Source organism: Neopsephotus bourkii, unplaced genomic scaffold (genome assembly GCF_033783945.1).
Source record: "Neopsephotus bourkii isolate Nb327-2 ecotype Australia unplaced genomic scaffold, CSIRO-AGI_Nbou_v1 NB_1399, whole genome shotgun sequence".
NCBI lineage: Eukaryota > Metazoa > Chordata > Aves > Psittaciformes > Psittacidae > Neopsephotus > Neopsephotus bourkii.
The window spans coordinates 160,833-173,357 of NW_026901876.1; the positions used below are offsets into that span (position 1 = coordinate 160,833).

The 12,525-nt window shown below is 54.8% G+C and overlaps 1 protein-coding gene across 1 annotated transcript; it reads right to left on the reverse strand.

The window, feature by feature from the left end:
• Positions 1 to 1,123: 1,123 nt before the first annotated feature.
• Positions 1,124 to 11,711, reverse strand: RCC2 (regulator of chromosome condensation 2). The gene is made up of 14 exons (XM_061367832.1): positions 11,630 to 11,711; positions 11,475 to 11,549; positions 10,366 to 10,694; positions 8,130 to 8,223; positions 7,349 to 7,492; positions 7,116 to 7,247; positions 6,922 to 7,010; positions 6,524 to 6,638; positions 6,095 to 6,261; positions 4,313 to 4,493; positions 4,128 to 4,233; positions 3,954 to 4,026; positions 3,742 to 3,819; positions 1,124 to 2,551 (listed from the first exon to the last, which is right to left on the reverse strand). The coding sequence occupies exons 1-14, from the start codon at positions 11,694 to 11,696 to the stop codon at positions 2,447 to 2,449; spliced, it is 1,755 nt and encodes a 584-aa protein (XP_061223816.1). The 5' UTR covers positions 11,697 to 11,711; the 3' UTR covers positions 1,124 to 2,446.
• Between the last annotated feature and the right edge of the window lie 814 nt (positions 11,712 to 12,525).

Here is a 12,525-nt window from a genome sequence, read left to right on the forward strand (position 1 = left end):
GAGTGGGGTTATGGTGCCCTGGGTGCTGCTATGGTGGTGCAGGTGCAGAGTGCACATGGGTATGTCCCAGAACACGTGTGCAAAGCTGTGTGCATGCCAGGAACGTGGATGTACAGAGTGCACACCCATGGGTGCACAAAACCATGGTCATGCACCAAAAAGCATGCGCATGGGTGCACAAAACCATGTTCATGCAGAAATGCACGTCCATGGGTGCACAAAACCATGTTCATGCACCAAAAAGCGTGTTCATGGTGCACAAAACCATGTTCATGCAGAAATACACATGCATGTGTGCACAAAACCATGTTCATGCAGAAATGCATGTCCATGGGTGCACAAAACCATGTTCATGGACCAAAAAGCGTGTTCATGGTGCACAAAACCATGTTCATGCAGAAATGCATGTGCATGGGTGCACAAAACCATGTTCATGCACCAAAAAGCACGTTCAGGGTGCACAAAACCATGTTCATGCAGAAATGCACGTGCATGGGTGCACAAAACCATGTTAATGCACCAAAAAGCATGTTCATGGTGCACAAAACCATGTTCATGCAGAAATGCATGTGTGCACAAAACCATGTTGATGTCCTAAAATGCACATGCATGTGTACAGAAACATGCACAGAAATACGCATGCCTGTGCACACAAGACTATGTGAATGCAACAAAATGCACATGCATGCGTGCACAGATCCATGTTCATGCACTAAACCGCACATGCATGTGTGCACAAGCCCACATACATGCATGCAATCACCTCTGCATGTATGCACAGCACTACAGGGACGCAGAAATCACTTGTGCATGCAAAGCCACTGTGCATGCATGCAGGGAATCATGCCTGTGTGCCCTAAAGCATGCACAGAAGCACATGCATGTAAAGCCACATGCATGCCAATGCTCAGCTGTGTGTGCAGGATGTGTCTGCATCCTGCCTATTACAGGGCAATATGGAATAGTGGATGAGGAGGGAGTATTTTGGGATGGAGGGTGCTGTCCGCAGCAGGATGGTGCCCTCTAATGGTTTTGGGGAAGAAAAGGCATCCCCCTGCCCACATCCTTTGGGTTCAATGCACTCCATTGAGCTCCGCTATCACCAGCAGGGGGGAGCAGGGGGTGTACACAATGACAGCCTTTATTTAAACAGTTCCTCCAATATAAAAAACCAAACCATGAAGAAGACAATTCCAGCACTAACCCAGGCCCTGCATTCCCACATCCTCCTGCCTTGGGATCATGGCTCCTTCCCGGAGCCTCCTCCCTGGAAAGGGGAGTTCAACCAGGCTAAAACCATGTCGCTGCGGGGCAGGATGGAGCCAAAATGATGCTTTTTGGAGGGGTAAAAGTGGGGCTTTGGGTGATTTCTTCACCCCATTTTATCGGGGCTGCGGCTCCGCTTGTGCCGCAACCCCCCAAAAATGAGTATTGCTAAGAAAGTGGAATCTTCCTCTTTTCCACCCAACTGCAATCCCAATCCTGGATCTTCGCTCTCTAAACCCCCCCCTCCAAAACAACCCCCAATCCCAAAGGAAACGAAAAAACCCCACTTTGTTTTACTGCAAAACTCCCCAAACGGGGCAAATGCTGCCCCTGAGCCCCCCCAAACACCCCCCACCCCCAATAACTCAAAAGAACCCCTAAAAAGACAGAACTCAAAGTCAAAACCACCCTTGGGTTGCGCGGAGGCAGAGCCAGGCTCTGCTAAAGGCACCTCGTTTCTCCAGCACAGTGCACAGCGTCGTAGGAGGGGCTTTGGGCTTGAGACCAGGCAGAGTTAACAGTAATTAAACCCTAATGAATCAATAATGCCAAGAACGAGCTTTTAGGGGCTCCCCTCTTCATACCTGAGATCTCCCTGGGGTGGGCGAGGGCTGCGATAGCTGGAGGGGAGCCCCAAAAGGATGCTGGGGATGGGTTTGACCCATTGCGGGGGGTGGGATGTGTATCCTGAATCCCTCCGGGAACAGGGATGCTGGAAGAGAGGGGGGACCCCCCCTAAAATGAAAGCACCCAAAGCAGGGGGAAATATGGGAAAATGCTAAAAGATTGGGATATAAGAAGGGGGAAAAAAGCGTTTTGCTGCTGCTCTTCAGGTCCCCAATGGTATCCTGAGCCCGCAGCCAGGGAATGTGGCGCAGCCAGGGAATGTGGAGCTGGGAAAAGGGAAAATAAAGAAAAGGTGGGAAAAAATACAAATAAAAATCAAAATAATTACAAAAAAAAAAACCAACAAAAAATAACCCCCCCAAAACTAAGCCTGGATGTGCCAAAAGATCCTGCTACGGTTGGGAATGCAGAAAGCCATGGGAAGGGGGAAGTAACCCCCCCCAAGGCTTTGGGAATGGGATAACAGGTAGTTAAATCCATGGCTGGCTTGGAAAAGCGGGGTTTGAGGGGGTCCCGGTTGGGTTTTGGGGGGTCCCGGCAGGTTTGGGGTCCCTCAGATGGTGCGGGGGTTGTACTCGGGCAGCTTGCGCAGCTTCTCCTTCTCGGCATCGGTCTCATCACGGGCGATCACCAGGGAATGGGCATAGCCCATGGCCACCTGCGGGAGGGCAATGGGGAAACTGAGGCACGGGGCCACGAGCACCCATCCCCTGCCCTGCCCCTGCCACCCAGGGCCATGTTTGAGCACCCCATCGCTGTGATGAGCTGTGCATGGCCTCAGCCGACACCCACCTCCAGCACCCCATGGGTGTGATGAGCCACATTCAGCATTGGCTGCTGCATGCATTTCAAAGGGGCCCCCCACACCCTGCCTTTAATGCACCCCATGGGTGTCACGAGCTGTGTATGACCTCAGCCTTCCTCTTTGTTTAAGGGGAGGCCTCCACACACCGTGCCTTTAGCACCCCATCACTGTAGTGAGTTGTGTATGGCCTCAGCTGACATATTTACTTAGAGGGGAGGCTCCCATGTGCCCTCCCTTCAGCACCCCATGGGTGTGATGAGTTGTGTACTGCCTCAACTGCTGTGTTCATTTAATGGGAACCCCCCTCCACCTCCCTTTAGCATCCCATGGGTGTGATGAGTTGTGTACTGCCTCAACTGCTGTGTTCATTTAATGGGAACCCCCCTCCACCTCCCTTTAGCATCCCATGGGTGTGATGAGCAGTGTATGGCCTCAGCTGCTGTACTGATTTAAGGGGATGCTCTCACGTGCCCTCCCCTCCAGCACCCCATGGGTGTGATGAGCTGTGTACAGCCTCACCCACCACCTTTATTTAAGGTGGGCCCTCCCAGATGCCATCCCTTTAGCACCCCATGGGTGTGAGGAGTTGTCTCCAGCCTCAGATGACATTTATTTAAGGGGAGGCCCCCACACACCCTCCCTGCAGCACCTCATGAGTGTGATGAGCTGTGTACAGCCTCAGTCACTGTAGCTATTTAAAGGGGGCCTCACACACCCTCTAACGCATCCCATGGGTGTCATGAGCTGTGTATGGCCTCAGCCCTCCTCTTTATTCAAGGAGAGGCCTCCACACACCCTGCCTTTGGCGCCCCATGGGTGTGATGAGCTCTGTACAGCCTCAGCCACTGTATTTATTTAAGGGGAGGCTCTCATGTGCCCTCCTTCCAGCATTCCATGGGTGTGAGGAGCTGTGTGTGCCTCAGCTGCTGTATTTAGCCAAGGGGAGGCCCTTACACAGCCTCTCTCCAGCACCCCATGGGTGTGATGAGTTATGTACAGCCTCAGCCACTGCACTTACTTACTGGGGGGTTCCCCCCACTCACCTGCTCTGTGTAGATCCCATCCAAGGTCTTCACCTCTTGGGCAGCCGTCGAGGATTTGGGCTTGTGGTCCCCGTAGCCCTGTCAAGTGCATCCCATGGAGAGGGGGGAAAACCAATGCAGGAGCTGTGGGAAGCACCCAGTCCCTCCCACTAGCAGCTGAGGGGGGGTTTGGGGATCAAGGGGTTGGGGGTTCCCCACTAAACCCTTCTCACCAGTTCCCCGAAGGTGGGTGAGGGCCCCCAGCTGATGGTGCTCTCATCCGCCGCCACGATGATGCTGCTCTTCCTGCAGTGGATGCGAGGCAAGGTGACCCCGTGTCCCCCCATTCCACCCCACACCCCAAAACCCCAGGCAGCTGGGGGGGTTTGGGAGGGGGCTGGACTTACCCACAGGCCAGGCTGCGGATCTTCCAGCCGCAGAGGTCCTGCACAGCCTTAGGGTACATGGTGGACTCTCGGGAGGTGTTGGTGGCACCCCAAAAGAACAAGCCGCCTGCAAAGCCCAGCATCCCCGGTCAGCGCACCCCCAAACCACCCCAGATTGATGCTTCAGCCCCCCCCCAAGGCCTGACCTGTCTCGCTGACAGCGAAGGAGCACGTGTACCCAGCGTATATCTGCGCTGCCCCGCGCCCCGGGAAGTCGAAGAGCTTGACCAGGCGAGGCACCATCTCGTCCTTCTGCTCAGCATGGCCCAGGCGCCCGTAGCCCCCAAAGCCCCAGGAGAAAACGCGCTTCTGAGAGTCCAGGACGAGCTGGGGATGGAGAAACATCACCTCTGAGCGGGAGCAGCTGAGACCCAACCGGCTCGGGGCAGGGAAAGCTGCGGCTGCCACAGCAAACGGCATCGACGGCAGAGTACGGCAAGGGCTGGATGCAGGCTGCAAATCTCAGTCCTGAAACGCAGGCTGCAAGTATTTATACTTATATGGACAACACAAATCTCCATCTATAAATGCACACTGCAAAACTTTATCCTTAAATGCAGGCTGCAAATCTCAGTAATGAAACGGAGGCTGCAAATCTCAGTCCTGAAATGCAGGCTGCAAACCTCAGTCCTGAAATGCAGGCTGCAAATCTCAGTCCTGAAATGCAGGCTGCAAATCTCAGTCCTGAAATGCAGGCTGCAAACCTCAGTCCTGAAATGCAGGCTGCAAACCTCAGTCCTGAAACGCAGGCTGCAAATCTCAGTAATGAAACGCAGGCTGCAAGTATTTATACTTATATGGACAACACGAATCTCCATCCATAAAAGCACACTGCAAAACTTTATCCTTAAATGCAGGCTGCAAATCTCAGTCCTTAAATTTGTGCTGCAAATCTTCAGCCTTAAATTCATGCTGCAAATCTGTCCTGAATCGCAGGCTGCAAATCTCTGTCCTTGAATTCAACCTGCAAGAATGTATTCGTAAATTCATGCTGCAAATCTCAGTCCTTAAACACAGACTGCACATCTCAGTCCTGAAATGCAGGCTGCAAATCTCAGTCTTTAAATGCAGGCCTCAAATCTGAAATCCACACTGCAAGTATTTACACGTATATGCACAACACAGATCTGTCTAAATGCACACTGCAAATCTTTTATCCTTAAATGCAGGCTGCAAACCTCGACCCTTGAACGCACCCCACAAATCTTAAGCCTTAAAAGCACCCTGCAAACACCTATCCATAAATACACAGCACAAAACTTTACCTTAATCACTGAATCTACCAAATCAGCTGAATCTCCCTTAACAGCTGCAATCTCAGTACCCTTAACTGCAGGCTGAAGATCTCGACCCTTAAATGCAGGCTGAAGATCTCGACCCTTAAGTGCAGGCTGCAGATCTTGACCCTTAACTGCAGGTTGATCTCGACCCTTAACTGCAGGCTGCAGATCTTGACCCTTAACTGCAGGTTGATCTCGACCCTTAACTGCAGGCTGCAGATCTTGACCCTTAACTGCAGGCTGCAGATCTTGACCCTTAACTGCAGGCTGCAGATCTTGACCCTTAACTGCAGGCTGCAGATCTCGACCCTTAACTGCAGGCTGCAGATCTCGACCCTTAACTGCAGGCTGCAGATCTCGACCCTTAACTGCAGGCTGCAGGTCTCGACCCTTAACTGCAGGCTGCAGATCTTCATCCTTACAGTGCCTGCTGCAAAACTTCCTCCTTAAAACACACACTGCACATCTCCAGCCTCAAATATGTGCTGCAGATCTTTATCCTCCCATGCACCCTGTGGATCTTTATCCTCCCATACACCCTGCTAACATTTATCCTTAAAAGCTCCCACAAGTGTTTCTTTCCCCTTCAATCCAGGCTGCAAGCCTTTATCCACGCCATTCCTTAGCGCTGCTGCAGCCGATGCCTACCGTGTGGTTGGCCCCGCACGCCACGTCCCGCACCACCACGTTGGGGACGGGCAGGATCTGCCCATCTTTGGTCTTCTCGATGAAGATGGCCACGCGGCGCGGCACCAGCTCGCAGTCGTACTCTATCCGCTGCGCCCGGGCAATGAACTTCCCATCGGAATTATGCCCTGGGGGGGATGAGTATTGGGATGAACACGGGGTATCCCCAGCCCTGCATCCCACTACTCCCAAACCAGCTGCATTAATCCCCTTCTCTTGCAACCGCCTTCTAGTCGCAGCTCCCACCCCACTGCTTTTGCTGGGGGTGAATGGGAGGAGTGATGCTTTGCTTGCCCAGATGGGGAACCTGAGGCAACGAGCTTTTCCCCCTCTCCCAACCCTATAACAGCCCAAGGAATTAGCAAATCCCACTCCTAAAGAGCACCGTACCCAGCTGCCCATACTCAGGGCACCCGAAGGAGTAAAGGTTTCCTTTACAATCCATGATCATGCTGAATTCGGCACCACAGGCCAGTTTGGTGATGGGCTGCCCGTTGTACATGATCTGCGGGAGAAACCAAGAAAAGGGGTTAGGAAAAACAAGCAGATAAAGGCAAAAAGCTGATTTTCCACACAGAAACCCCCAAATTCCTCAGATCTGGGGGTTGATTTTAAGTTTCTGCTGTTTATTATCCAGCTGCAGGTGCAAACGGATCTCTCCCGCAGTGGGATGCTCTGAAAGGGGTTTGGGCTCTGCTAAGGCTATTTTTCAGCGGAAAAACCCCCACCAAATCTGCTGTCTTTTCACCCAAAAAGGTGAGGGAAAGCACGGGAAGGGGCAGTGATACCTGTGTGGGGCTGGGCACGGCGTCTGTCTGGTTCCCCAGCCCCAGCTGCCCCATTTTATTCTCCCCGAAGGCAAACACGGAGCCGCTCTCTGCAAGGCAAAGAATCCAACTAAAGACCCAAAAAGCAGAGGTGTTTGGGGCAAAACGAGCCGATTTCAGCCAACTGATCCTAAACACGAGAGGGTTTTCCTTACCTGTGAGTGCCAGGGTGTGATTTCGACCACAGGCTGCCAGCACGATGGCTTCACCCCCCAGCACCTCGATGAGCTTCGGCGCTTCCACCCGCTTCGTGTCCCCATGTCCCAGCTGCCCCTTTTCATTGCGACCTAACCCAAAATCAGTGTTTTTCGCAGCAAAACGGGAAGACAAAGCCTCCTGGTGTGCCCAAAGCGGGGGCTGGGGGTGGTTTTGGGGTACCAGTGCTCACCCCAGCTCCAGAGCTTGCCCTCGGTGGTGATGAGCAGGCTGTGAGCAGCGCAGGGTCCCGACACCACGCTCCGCACCTGAATACCTGAGAGGCACCCGTACCTGTGCGGCCCCCACAGGTTCTGGCCCAGATTCCGATAGGCAACTGCAAAAAGAACCCAAACCAACCCCAAAGCCATTAATTAATGAAACTATAATTACAATTAAGTGCATCAAAAAGGAGCAGGGAATGTGTAATTCAATCGAAACGCATCAAAAACCAGCAGCGCCTTCATCTGGCTTTGGAGAAGATGGGTGCACCCGGAGTTGTGGCCCACGCAACTGCAACTTCCCCTCCCAATTAATTAGTCAAGGAATTAATCAAGTCTGAATGCACTAAAAATGAGCAGAAACAAAGAAATGAACCCAAAATGCACTAAAATGCAGCAGGGAAAGTAATGAACTAGAAATGCCCCCCAATAAGCAGCGCCTTTAGTTCATGGCACACCTCAACTTCTGGCCTAGGCTGCAGGGTGCAGCTGTAGAACAGCCCCTCCAAGATGCTAATTAATGAAAGCAATTAAATAGAAACACACTGGAAATGAGCAGGACAATGAATCCCCCATAAAGGCCTCAAGAAGCAGCAATGCCTCCGTTTGCTCTGCAGGAGCCCCAAGTGCTGGCCCTGACTGCAGCAGGAACAAGCCCCAGGTATCAATGAAATCACAATCAAGCATCAATTAACAACAGTGGGGTGGGAAAGGGGACTCCAGGAGCGAGCCGGGCCCGGGCTGAGCCCTCACCTTGCTGCTTAGGCACTTCCTTGCGGCCGATCAAGTCCCAGTTGGTGGCCCCGAAGATGAGGAGCTGCCCCCGGTTCTTGGAGCCCTCGAGCTTCTGCAAGGAAGCAGGAAACCATCAGTGGGACAGGGGAGATGGGGGACATTGGGGGTGGGGGGGACATCGGGGACATGGGGGACACTGGGGATAGGGGGGACATCAGGGACATGGGGGACATTGGGGATGGGGGGATGTGGGGAAACATCAGGGACATGGGGGACATTGGGGATGGGGGGACATCAGGGACATGGGGAAACATCAGGGACATGGGCGACATTATGGGGAAACATCAGGGACATGGGGGACATTGGGGATGGGGGGACACTGGGGAAACATTAGGGACACATGAGACTGGGAGGACACAGGGGACATGGGGGACACTGGGGATGGAGGGGACATCTGGGACATTGGGGATGGGGGGACATCAGGGACATGGGGGACATTGGGGATGGAGGGACATCAGGGACATGGGGGACACTGGGGATGGGGGGACACTGGGGAAACATTAGGGACACACGAGACTGGGAGGACACAGGGGAGATGGGGGACATTGGGGATGGGGGGAATATCTGGGACATGGGGAAACATCAGGGACATGGGGGACCAGGAGGACACAGGGGACAGTGGAGATGGGGGGGACATCTGGGACATGGGGACATTGGGGATGGGGAGATATTGGGGAAACATTAGGGACACATGGGACTGGGAGGACACAGGGGACATGGGTAACATTGAGGATGGGGGGAACATTGGGGATGGGGTGGACATGGGGAAACATCAGGGACATGGGAGACCAGGAGGACACAGGGGACATTGGGGATGGGGGGGATATCTGGGACATGGGGACATCAGGGATATGGGGGACTGGGAAGACGCAGGGGACATGAGGGACCATCAAGGATGCAGGGGACATGGGAGACATGGGGACTATTTGGAACACGGGAGGTATCAAGGATGAAGGGAACATGGGGGACAACAGGGATGTGGGGACATGAGGAATAATGAGGGACATGTGGGACACTGGGGATGTGGAGGAACATGGGGATATCAGGGATGTGGGGCACAAAGAGGATGGAGGGGACATCTGGGACAGAGGGGACGTGGGGACACGAGGCACGTAAAGGGCATGGAAGACACTGGGGATCTGAGGGACATGGGGGAGATCAGGATGTGGGGGACACTGGGAAACATCTGGGATGTGGGGAATATGGGGGGAAATCTGGGACATTGGGGACAAGGCAGATGCAGGGGACGCTGTGGACATGGGGGATGCAGGGACATGGGGGGGACACAGACATTCTGCAGTACCACCCCCAAAGCCAGTGCACCCCATTCTTCTGCAACCCTGGCTTGGGGGGGGGGGCACAATGAAGTGCCTCAATAAGGGGGAGCACTGGGTGCAAAAGGGGTGTGACTTTGGGGTGTGACTTTGGGGTGCAACTTGGGAGAGGGGCTGGGGGCACAAGATGAAGGCAGGTAAAGGGGGGTGCATTGGGGGGGTGTTGGAAGGTGTTAATGGGATGCATTAAGGGGTACTATAACGGGGTGCACGAGGAGGTACATCATGGGATGCTCTAGGGGAGGGCCATAAGGGGGTGCAATGGGGGGATTGGATGGGGGTACAATGGTGGGGTGCACCGGGGGTGCTAAGGGGGGTGTCATATGGGGTATTAGGGGTGCAATGGGGGGGTGCATTAGAGTGTATTGGGGTTTCAGTGGGGGCTGCAATGCAGGGGGGCCCCCCCCCCCGCTGTACTAAGGGGTGCATCAGTGAGTACAGAACAGGGGTGCATTAGGGGTGTGCAATGGGGGGACTGCATTGTGGGTACAGGGGGGTACAAGGGGGATAAAGGGGAGACGCAAGAGGTGTAAGAGGGTACAAGGGGGAGTTTCAAGGGGGGGTACCAGGGATAGAAGGGGGAGGTACAGGGGGGTATAAGGGGGTGCACAGAGTGGTTACAATGGGGGGTGCTGGGGGTACAAGGGGAAGTTACAAGGGGGGGGTCAGGGTGGTAAAAGGGGGGCTCTGGGGGTCACAAGGGGGGGTCCGGGGGGGCACAAGGGGGGGGATCCGGGGGGGCACAAGGGGGGGATCCGGGGGTTACAAGGGGGGGGTCCGGGGGTTACAAGGGGGGTCCGGGGGTTACAAGGGGGGCTCTGGGGGTTACAAGGGGGGTCCGGGGGTGCCGAGTCCCTCACGATGCGCTCCTTGCTGTGCTCGGGCTCGCAGATGACGACGCTCGGGCCCCGTCCCGCCGCTCCCGCTCCCCCTCCGCCGGGCCTCCCGGGCCTCCTCCCGCCGGGGCTCCCGTCCCGGGGCCGCCGCTCCCGGGGCGCCTCCTCCTCGCTGCTGCCGCCGCTGCTGCCGCCGCCTCCTCCCGCTCCTGCGCCGCCGCCGCCGCGCTCAGGCCTCGGCCTGCGCCGCGCTCCCGCCGCCGGGCCCGGCCGCCGCCTCCCCGCTGCCGCCGCCCCGTTCCCAGGGGCCGCTTCCCAGGGCGGCCCCGCCGCCTTCCTGCGGGGCATGGAGCCTGCGGCGGGAGCCGCCGTCACCGCCAGGCCCGGCCCGGCCCAGGGGGGTGCGGAACGGAGCGGAGGGGGGAGAACAAGGGGGGGGACCCCCCCGGACCCGAACTGCACTGGGGGGGGGGGGTGGAAGGGGGGAAATGGGGACAAAAAGTGGGGGAGAAAGGGGGGATTTGGGGAAGAACCCATAAAGATGGGGAAAGGGGGGAACCGGAGGATTTAGGGGGGCAAAGGAGGGTTTGGGGGTACGCGATTAACGGGGGGGTCGCAAAGAGCCTGTTTGTAAAGGGGGGGGCACAAAACATCCCGGAGGCAACGATCCCGCCCCCCAACAGTGCGGGGGGGGGCATGGTGTTGGGGGTCCCCGCTCCCCCCCCCCCCAAACCCCACCTGCTCGCGGGGGGGCCCCGCGTGTGCTCCGGCTGCCGCTGCCCTTTGCTATTGGCTTGGGTTGGTGTTGGGGGGGTGGAGGGGTTGGTGTTGGGGGGGGATTGATGCTGTTTGGGGTGGGGGGGGGTCCAAACCCAATCCCAGCCCCTGCGCGGCCCCGCTTTCCCCTCCCCCCCTTTACTTTAACTCTTCCTTTGATTTCCCCTTTATTATCGCTGGGAACAATGGGATCCCTGTCTGGCCCCAGCACCACGTGGATCCGCCTTCCTTCTCCTTTCTTCCCTTCCCTATTCCTTTTCTTTCCCAGGATTTTAACCCCCCACCATCCCTTTTTCCCCCCTCCCATCCCCCCTTTATCCCTCCCCTCCCCCCTCCCCACCCCCAAAATTCCAAACCTGATTTTAGGGCGATGGGCGCAGCATAAAGCAAGCCACAACTCGGGGCCTTTGCAATGTTTGTGGCGGTGTTTCCTGTCGTGGAGAGAAAGGAGGTAAATCTTCCCCTTCCCTTCCCCTCTTTTCCCCTTCGCCCTCCCTCGGCGCCCACCCACCCGATGCACTTGCAATGTAAATACGAGCCCGCAGCGCAAAAGGCTGCGATACAAAACAGAAACACATGTACGGGCAGGAAGGGGAAGGAGGGAGAGGGGGGGGAAATCGCCCTGCTTTAGGGAAGGAAGAGGCTGCAGGGTCCGGCGCGGCTCGCACAGCTCCATCTTTAGGACAGGAAGACTCGGCGAGGGCGAGAGCGGAGGAGGGAAAAGGGCGAAAAGGGGGTTTCGGCAAGGGAAAAGCGCAGGAGGGGGTTGGAAGGGGGAAATAGGCTCTGTTGCAAAGGGGTTTCACACCCCCCCATGAGCACACTGCCCTTAGTGCAAAGGGGGGTTCTCCCACGAAATAAATGGACATGGCGCCTTTATTGCACTGATTTTCCCCTATAAATAAATGTTTATATTGCCTTTATTGCACTGATTTTCCCCTATAAATAAATGTTTATATTGCCTTTATTGCACTGATTTTTCCCAATAAATAAAAGTATATATTGCCTTTATTGCAGTGATTTTTCCCTATGAAATAAATGGACATTTTGCCTTTATTGCACTGATTTTTCCTTATAAATAAAAGTATATATTGCCTTTATTGCACTGATTTTTCCCTATAAATAAAAGTATATATTGCCTTTATTGCACTGATTTTTCCTTATAAATAAATGTATATATTGCCTTTATTGCACTGATTTTTCCTTATAAATAAATGTATATATTGCCTTTATTGCAGTGATCTTTCCCTATGAAATAAAAGTATATATTGCCTTTATTGCACTGATTTTTCCCTGTGAAGTAAATGGACATATTGCCTTTATTGCAGAGTGTGCCCCCCAATAAATAAATGCACTCACTGCTGTTATTGCCGAGTGTTTTTTCCCCCACGAAATGCCCATTTTGCA